General features: G+C 27.8%; 1 protein-coding gene and 1 long non-coding RNA gene across 9 annotated transcripts; one reads left to right on the forward strand and one right to left on the reverse strand.

The window, feature by feature from the left end:
- Positions 1-2,028: 2,028 nt before the first annotated feature.
- Positions 2,029-7,412, forward strand: LOC114412207 (calcium-dependent protein kinase 15-like). 8 transcript variants are annotated; one of them, XM_028376020.1, is made up of 6 exons: positions 2,029-2,286; positions 3,741-3,815; positions 4,811-5,160; positions 5,386-5,508; positions 6,329-6,372; positions 7,054-7,412. In XM_028376020.1, the coding sequence occupies exons 3-6, from the start codon at positions 5,065-5,067 to the stop codon at positions 7,058-7,060; spliced, it is 270 nt and encodes an 89-aa protein (XP_028231821.1). In that variant the 5' UTR covers positions 2,029-2,286; positions 3,741-3,815; positions 4,811-5,064; the 3' UTR covers positions 7,061-7,412. The 8 variants fall into 8 exon arrangements, 4 of the variants coding, with proteins under 4 accessions (XP_028231821.1, XP_028231819.1, XP_028231820.1 ...); XM_028376018.1 differs by having other exon boundaries at positions 7,093-7,412; XM_028376019.1 differs by having other exon boundaries at positions 7,153-7,412.
- On the reverse strand, positions 5,717-6,541 carry LOC114412208. The gene is made up of 2 exons (XR_003666611.1): positions 6,452-6,541; positions 5,717-6,421 (listed from the first exon to the last, which is right to left on the reverse strand). It is a non-coding gene; the product is annotated as an uncharacterized LOC114412208 (long non-coding RNA).
- Positions 7,413-9,877: the final 2,465 nt, after the last annotated feature.

Below are 9,877 nucleotides of genomic sequence, written 5' to 3' on the forward strand. Positions count from 1 at the left end.
GATCGGATAGTAGGGCCTGTGGTTCGCGTAGGCCACAAACCATTTTTTTAAATAAAATCCATGGGTATGCAAGATTTTGGGTCCGTCCAGTATAATCCGCAAGTTATGTGGGTTTGGACGACGGGGTTTATGGGTTGACTCGCAAACCCACAACTACTAACCAAGACCAACCCAAATCAAATTAATCCTAAAAGTCTAATCCAAAATTTCTTTTCATTTATGTTGAAAATTTATTTAGTTGTGTTAAAATTTTTGTAATTGAGTATTTGATAGAGATTTATTAAGATTTTTTTTAAAAAAAATATAATTGAGTGTAATTGACTTTTTTTAAGAGAAAAAATTATATTTATTTTCAAATTTAAGTATTTCTTAAAAAACTAGGCCTGTAAGGTGGGTGCGGACCAATGTATTAAGTTCGTGTAAGAGTGTGGGATAGACTAGTCTATCTGCTATCAATGTGGGCTTACGCGGGGCGAGGCAGCCCGCTTACCCACTCCTAATTTTAACCGTTGATGGTTAAATTTCAAACATTGATTATAATAAAAAGTTGACTAACATTTTCTTAAAAAAATAAAAACTTTAAAAATGCTTGAAGAAAGACAAGAACATGATGTTTAGGATGAGAAACACACTTCTTTATGACGACATCTAAGTGTTCATTTAAATATTTGGTGCAAAATATAATATTAATATAAATTATTCAAAAATAGTTCAAATTCAATTTTTTATTTATTATATTTTTATAATCTTATATATTATCTATTAAAATATAACATATAAGTTTAAATTCTATTTTCACATAAATTAAAATATGTATATTTATATAAGTTTTTTTATTTTATATATTATATTTATCTTTTAAAATAATGTTTCTGATTTAGTGACAACATTTTTTATTTATATTAAGAAATTCATGTTATTTATTGTAATATAGATAAAAATATTGTCAATAAATTACATAAATAAATATTTTTAAAATAGAAAATATTCTTATTTTATTTAAGTACATTTATTTATTATATAATTTAATTATTTAAAAAAATTAACCACTTGATTAAATAAAGTTAAATATAAATAAAAAAATACTATTCTAATAAATAATAAAAATATCTTAATCTTAATATATGTAAAAAATATTATTCATATAAATTAGAATATGTATATTTATATAAGTTTTTTTATTTTATTATTATATTTATCTTTTAAAACAATGTTTCTGATTTAGTGACAACATTTTTTATCTTTATTAAGAAATTCATGTTATTTATTATAATATAGATAAAAATATTGTCAATAAATTATATAAATAAATATTTTAAAAATATAAAATATTCTCATTTATTTAAGTATATTTATTTACTATATAATTTAATTCTTTTAAAAAATAACCACTTGATTAAATAAAGTTAAATATAAATAAAAAATATTATTCTCATAAATAATAAAAATATCTTAATCTTAATATATGTAAAAAAATACTATTGACATAAATTAGAATATGTATATTTATATAAATTTTTTTATTTTATATATTATATTTATCTTTTAAAATAATGTTTTTTATTTAGTGACAACATTTTTTATTTATATTAAGAAATTTATGTTATTTATTGTAATATAGATAGAAATATTATCAATAAATTATATAAATAAATATTTTAAAAATAGAAAATATTCTCATTTAAGTATATTTATTTACTATATAATTTAATTCTTTAAAAAATTTAACCACTTGATTTCATAAAGTTAAATATAAATAAAAATATTGTTCTAATAAATTCGTGAATAATTTTATCGGGGAACAAAATTTAAAATTAGAGATAAAATAAAGGACTAATTTTATAATTGTGCCATCTTTTTTTGATAAAATTATATTATTTAAAAATAAAATAAAATATTAAAATTTCATAAATGTGGTATAACTTTGGTATAACATGTAAAATAAAACTTAATTAATGTAATTTTGTAGAGTGGGCCTACTGGGCCTACTCCTTATATGAATAAACAAATTTTGTCAGGTATGGTAAGGTAACTCAACTGTCTTTCAACTCTTTTTTCTCTCTCTCTCTCTTTGGCGAATGAACCATTCTCTTCCTCTCCGATCCGAAACCCATCACTTCTAACACCTGCAGATCTCCCTCTCTCAACCTCACTCCACACCTTACACCAAAGTCTCCCAAACTTTCCATCGCTTATTATTCCCTTTTTACTCTTTCTCTCTTCTCACCTTTCTGCAATTGCTTCTCTAGGGTTTCTCCGAGGCGACGGATTTTCCAATTGTATCCGGTACACTCTCGTTTCCTCTTACAAAAAACGTATTTCGAGGGGGGAAATTAGAACTGGCGTTTTTGCAACTATAACTGCTGTGGGATTTGATATAAATATGTTTTTATTTTTTGTGGTTGGAGATTAAAATGGACCCGTGTAGAGCATGTTTTGTCGCAAAAGTGTTTTTTTTTGTTTGTATAATCGTTTATTTGTATTTCTCACATTTTTTTGTGTGGAATAAAATGATCCAAAAGCCTTTCCATTGCAATTTTTGTGGAATAGGTTGAACTTCATTTGAACTCCTGTTTTCTGAATTTTTGAAGATGTTATGCGTCTGTGGTTGTTGGGCTTAACTTGCGTATGATAGCATTGTTGAGGAGCGCTCGCTGTTGAAAAGTTTGTGTTGCTTTTGGATCTCTGGTTTGGTGATAAGATTAATATGGAATTGACAAATGATTGGTTCTGGTGGAATTGAATGTTAACGATTTTGGAGTATGTCGTTATTTGGTATACTTGGTATTATTATTATTATGGTATATATAGCAATATGGTTGTTACTGCCAAGGATGTGCCTATGTTTGTGAAGTGGTGCTATAAACAAATACAGAGTGATCATGATCAGGAGGAAAGACTGTTTTGTATATAAGTTGATTCATTGCATGAAGTTCAGGCTCTTTTTGTAGTCATTTAAACTTTGAATATAGCTGCATGATATTAAATGCATTGGTAGAAAATATGATTAGAAATAGAAACCCTTAATAGAACATTACTACATGAGGTGGATGGCCAAACTGTAAGCATATATATTATTTAATGGGATTGGCTGATTGGGTAAAACAAAATAGTATAATCATTGATTGGAAAATCAATGGTTAAGATTTTTAAGAATTTCATTTTGTGTTGTATACACACGTGTGTTTTGCCGCTATTTCAATGACCAACATAATTAACTTACCCTCTGAACTGTTCCCTGTGATTTAGAGGAATCTAATTCTATTTCATGTCAGTTAATAATCTTGCTGAGAACCATGAGTAGATGAACTGTGTGTCATGTTTACCATTTTTTATATATAGGCTCAGCTCCAATTGGAGACTGGTGAGATTTGGTAATAAATGAAGAAAATAGTGAAGACAACAATGGATTTTGTTGCCATTGAAATTTAACGTTTGAATATTTTGTGGGCCTAACTTGGTGACTGCATGAAATGCATGTATTGAGAATGATGTTTTGGACGAATGGCATCCTAAAGTTAGAACTATAATCTGTCGACAATGGGAAAGGATGTTGAGAATTTGCTGCACATTTTAAACTCACTAGTTTTATATAACTCCCACTGTTTCCTTGAAATTTAAGAGTATTTCCATTAAACATTCTCAGGTTTAATGTTGGCATTATAATACATCTTAAATTCTTACCTGTATGAATTCATTGCAATATGTCTTATCAATTGTTTCTTTGTCTCTCTCATCAGGCCTTTCAATTGGATTGAATGACTGTATGGCGGCACCTAGGCTATGACTTCAAGCATGTTGAGTGGGGAGTGAAGGTAGGTTTTAATTTGAGTGTGCTTTTGAAGCCACTAAAAATGAACTTATTAAGTTGAGGATCCTCAACTTCTCATTGAGGATCCTGTAGTGTGTTATCAACTGCTGCTTCCATAATGGTGAACGGATCACAATAAAGGAATTATAATAATTTTTTCTAACAGGGCATCCTTTAGCATTTTGCTTTGAAATATTATAGTAAGAAGAAAATGCAATGAAGAGATAAGTCTTATTTATTAGTAAGTAATTAATCACTTAGAGTCCAGACTATAGAGTCGAGACTTGGAATTCCAAACTCTTGGCTGCAAAAGCTTTTATGGTTCCATAATAAAGAGTGCCTAGCTAGTGAGATATGAATCAACAACGTAAAGCTATTAAAAATCTTCCAAATTTTTTATAAGCAAGGGGTGGGGGTGATAAAGCACACAGTTCATCTAATTGCAAATTTTCAGATTAATTCCACTACAGAGTGACTGCTAAGTAGCCTAAATCACTACCAAAGGTGCAAGGGCAATCGACTCTATAATTGAATTGGCATTTTCACCTTTTTTTATATAAAAAAAAGGTTGAAAGGGGTTGGAGAAAACATTCCCTTCCACTCCATAGTATAAACATTTGGAATATATATATATATATATATATATATATATATATATATATATATATATATATATATATATATATATATATATATATAGATTTTGGGCAGTGTGCAGGTCCTGTGGTCTCATTGTACCCAAAAACCAATTTTGTGCTTTGGAGTTTTGAAAGCAAATCATATAGTGACATGTTGTTTTTCAGAAGATATATCTATTTGGATCCAATGTTAAGTTGACGGAACACTAGAACAGAAACCATTGTATGAGTGTTATTCTAAAAGAATTGAGAAAAAAAAGAAGCAGACCTCAGATGCTCACTCCTCCTCTCTATATTCTGCTTCTCTAGGAAGACCTTCATAAATGCCGTACCCTAATTCTATTTCACTGTGCGTGGACAGTGTTTGCTTCGTTGAATGGCGCTAGCTTCCACCAAGCCACCGCCCAACCACAGTTGTTCTTGGTTGTAGTCGTAGATCCGGGCTTACCAGTGTGCTTTTTCTTGTTCTCTTCTCTTTCCATTTTTCTCTGGTATGGAGCATTTGAGCCACAACTTTCTTGGCAATTTGCCTATTTGAGTCAACCAGTCATAATAAAATGTTATATATATATATATATATATATATAACTCCATATCATCCTTGGATGAGAGAAGATGGAGCATCTGATAAACCTCGATCTAGATGTTTTTGTTTTATCCAGAATGAAACAATTTAGGACAATGAACAAGCTAAAGAAAGCTGCTCTGAAGGTAAATAATCTTTTATCATCATTTTTGTTGTATTGATCAATATTTTAATAATCAAGCTTTTAGTATAATATATAAAACATTATGTCAAAAGCCTCAAGGATTGAAAATGGTATATGTCAATCAAAATGCCAAATTAGAAAATAAATAGGGAGAGGAATTCATAATTGAATTAGATCAAAGGTTATTGCTGAAAACCTTTCTGAAGAAGAAATCATTGGTTTGAAGGAAATGTTTAAATCCATGGACATAGATAATAGTGGAACAATCACTTTTGAAGAGTTGAAAGCTGGTCTGCCAAAACTGGGTACTAAGGTTTCTGAGTCTGAAGTAAGGCAATTGATGGAAGCGGTAAGAATTTTGTCTGATTATACTTTAGCATTTTTGGTACTTTTGTATTACCTAATCCCCTGCAATTAACTTTCTTCATTTGGTAACTTTTAAAAAAAAAAAACAAAGTTGAACACTAATGTTAACTCTTCTGTGCTCTCTCTCGCTTGATGACACCCCTGATATATGGATAAATTCTTTCCCTGCAATTTCACTTCTTGTCTTGATGATTTTATATATCCAAACCTAGCTTGGTGCTTGTGAATTGTGATTAAGATTACCGTTAGTCCTTGAATATGCTGTGCATTTACAGAATACCGTCAGAATTATGGTTCAAGGTGCAAACCTGAAAAACATGACTTGTAATTAAAGGATTTTTTTTTGGTTAAAATAAGTAAAGAAAAATTTAAGTATCACATATATAAGGAGTTAATAGGTTGACTTAATAGTTAAAATAAGAAAAAAGAAAAAAGAAAAAAGAAGAAAGAAGTCTTAGATTTAAATTTCTCTCAATAGCAAATTAATATTTAATATTTTTAAAAATATCACATATATAATTATGCAACAATTTTGAATAAGAAAAGGAAATGTGAAATAAGATGAATTATGAGATAAAAAGACTGAAAAGATATAATTATAAAAAATGAGGTGATGAGAGACTATCATATAAATAATTCTAGAATTTGATTTTTATGCAATAAGAGATTGATTGATATTTACACTTCTCAATACACTAATTATAAAATTTGAGGACCTACAAATAAATTGTTCTCAAACTTAGGCGGGCAATTTCAAGTAGCCAATTGGGTTTTACACTTTTACTGACCTTAATTTCTTTCAGGTTTATCTTTGGGAGTTCTCAATCTTGCAATTGTGGTACCACAGGTTAGAACCCACTTACTCATATATTAACAGCTTGAAGGTTGGGACTGACCTATTATGACGTTATCGTTCTCCAGAATACCTATTATGACGTTATCGTTCTCCAGAATATTAACAGCTTGAAAGTACAAAACCAAGAGTTTTAATTGTGAATTAAGAGGCATTTTTGCCTATTATTGTTGTTTGGTTGAGAAATAAAATTGATCATTTTTAAGATGTGCACTGCACAACTCATCATATAACTATAGGCTTTCCAATTTTCCCTGGTTCCTATTAGATCACTAAGCACGTGCTAGTCCTTCATAAGGTTTTTGGAAGCCATTATAAGAATTTTATAATCCTATCATATCATTACTAATGGCCTTAGCTGATGATAGATTCCATTTTTTGCTGGGTTTAATTAAAATACATTTAAACTAGTGTATTTTTCCTTTCCTCTTGTACTATCCATAGTAATTTCTAAAATTAAATACATTCATTATGAAATATAAAAATGAAGTTGAGACAACATCTAATGCTTTCTGCCTCATTCCTTATTATTTTATATCAAAATGAATCAGTTTTTTTGGATGATTGTTCCATATCCCATTTATTGCAAGGACCTTCTAAATTTAGTTTAGCAACATATCGAGTGAATTAGTGCCAATACATATTCCCTTCTAGCATTTAACTTGTTCATGTTAGATTGTGATATAGTAACATGTGCTATAATGTATCCTACAGCCAGTATTATATAGTAGGAGGAAAGTTTATAGGACTGGCTTAATTGTTTGGCAAAGGCAGATACGGAGAGGACACTTGAGGAAAAGATGTTGTGGCTGATAGAGAGTCATGATCACGTAGTCAGGTGATGTGGATGGAACCGAGCACCATGTTGACAATGCTCAAGTTGATCATTGACTCTTGGCTATTGTTTTAGTTTGATTATGTCATGTTAGTTATGAATTTAAACTATATTAAACTTTCACATTGCATTTTATTAAACTTTGAATTTTCACTTTGTCAATATTTAATTAGAATTTTGTTATTAGATGTATTTACAGATTATGAATGTTCACTTTTATATATAAGTTTGATTATATAGTTTAATTAAAAATTATATTTACAATTGGTAATTATTAAATAGGTTAAAATCTAATAAATGAAAAAATAAAAATAATGGCATATATTTTTTGAACAATCGAGTTTTTTTTTCATTTATTTTAAATTTAAAAATTAATTATTAAACTAGGCCAAAAACATTTAAAATACATTTTAAAATGTAAAATTAGTGACCGAATTAGCAATTAAAATTATTATTATTTTGTAAAATTTTATTATTTAGTAGTCACTGAAATTTATTTTAATTTATTTTACAATTAAAATTTAATTTTTTATTAGTGTTATTTTAATTTATTTTATATTTAAAATTTAATTATTTGTTAGCAACCGAATTAGTTACCCCAACCTTTGGTTGTTAATTTGGTCTCAAGCAAAATAGCAACAAAATATCTAGCGACCGAATTTTGTGTGTTAGCGACTCAGTATTTCGGTGATGAAATAACAACCGAATAGTGAAGGTTTAGCGACTAGGATTTTTGCAACGTTCGTTATTTTGGTGGCTAAGAGTTTTAGCAACCGAATTTAGGGATTTAGTGACTAAAGTTTTCGGTCGCTAAATCATTTTTTTTTTTTAATGAACCCAAGTTGTTATGTCACCATTAACTGCATATTCTATTGCACAATTTTTAAAGGTAAAGAAGTTGGTCAAGTAATCAAAACGACTAATGTCTTGCATACATATAGAATAATACAATATTTAATTTGATAACAGTATTTATAAAATATTTATAATCATACTTCATTACCTTTACACAATGATAATTTTTTAATATATTTTATTTTATATAGATGATAAGTATCCATAATTACAAATAATCTTACTTGAACCAGGTAAAAACACTATGATTACGCATAGTTTGAACAACTCTACATTAGCTAATCTACACGCTTCTTCGTATTTTTTAATAAATTTTCAAAATATATCTAAAGAGTGTGGAAAATAAAAACAAAAAAATATATAAACTTGATAATATCATGCTCACACCTCGTCAACATCCAACGTAGGTAGCAAGAGAAAGCATTTTCTTACACCTCCTTTAAAATATTATGTACTCGGTTTCAAAGACTAGGAGCGAGTAATAGGTTAATTATATATATAAAATCATATTTAACTGATTCAGATTAAAATATAAATTATCGTACACGATTTTTTTAATAGTCGTGTTGTTACTAACTAAATAACTTTTAATTTTGACTGTTTGTATGTGGCTGTGTGATCCAAATTTCTTATATATGTATCTTATAAAAGTGAGTAGTGAATTTAGTACACGGTTCCAATTTTTAATAAAAGGAAATAAAAATTGAATTAAATTAAATTTTAATCAAGTTATGCACCCTAATTTTTTGAGCAGCTTGATGAGAGTGTTTTTATAAAAGTTGAAATATATATTAATTTTTAATCATGAAAAAAAAATCATTTTAGCGTTTTATTTTCTTCTAATAAATATGTTATGAACCAAATTTATCCAAACAAGATCATATATACATGAAATACTAACGTTTGTAATATCATGCTGCTTATTAACAATAAATCCCTTGACTGGAATGGTTTTAAACGTTGAAGAGGGTCGATTCAATTTTAATTTTTGAGGAGACCAAGGCAAATTAAATATAGTGTAGTGGGTATGTTACGCAAATTAATTCACAATAGCTAGCTATATGGAAATTAAATCCCAAAAGGTTTGTACGTAACAGCAAGTTACTTCATTAATTGAAAAATATACCAAACAACAAGTCTTGCCAATTTATTATGTAGAAGATGAAAATCCAAATTACTGTATTTGTTAACCCTTTTTTTACTACTCAATCAAATAACCTAAGCATACCATACCCTAAAAATTCTTTATTTTCAGTATAAAAACATGCTAATGATATTACTCTCTTTCTAACAAAATTAATGAATTTTTTATTCGTAAAAATTGAAAACAATATCAGAAGAAGATTTATAATAACTTCCGCAATATCTTCAACTAATTGAGTTAAACCTATGATAATTTTTTTGATGTATTTAACTTCTCATTTAATATTTAAAAGTGAAACTTATTAACATTTATGATTTCAATAAATTTCCACTAATTACAAGGAAAATGTTAATTAAAAAAAAGCATTAGCGATAATGTCGCTACATTCCTCAAAAAATAATCGTGTGTAAATAATTATGATCGATACGGTAGAAAAGTAATAAAATGCGTAGATGTCTGTACTAACAAGATTAGGGGATCATAAATAACTTCTGAGTTCTTCAAATTATATAGTTATTTTCCTAAGTTTATCATTTTAATTTTATTGATTGATTAAACTTTTTAGTACTAAATAATTATATAATGTGGACAAAATTCATATAAAATAATTAATTTGGCATAACAAACACAATTAATATTTATACTTAAACTTATGCTTTTTAAAT

The sequence above is a fragment of the Glycine soja genome, chromosome 5, assembly GCF_004193775.1.
Source record: "Glycine soja cultivar W05 chromosome 5, ASM419377v2, whole genome shotgun sequence".
Taxonomy (NCBI): domain Eukaryota; kingdom Viridiplantae; phylum Streptophyta; class Magnoliopsida; order Fabales; family Fabaceae; genus Glycine; species Glycine soja.

Bases quoted from the DNA above. Each gene is read 5' to 3' on its own strand.
- LOC114412207 (XM_028376018.1), top strand. From the start codon at position 5,065: ATGGAGCATCTGATAAACCTCGATCTAGATGTTTTTGTTTTATCCAGA. The intron at 5,509-6,328 runs GTAAGAATTTTG...AATTTCTTTCAG, and splicing joins TAAGGCAATTGATGGAAGCG to GTTTATCTTTGGGAGTTCTC. The intron at 6,373-7,092 runs GTTAGAACCCAC...TGTATCCTACAG, and splicing joins TTGCAATTGTGGTACCACAG to CCAGTATTATATAGTAGGAG.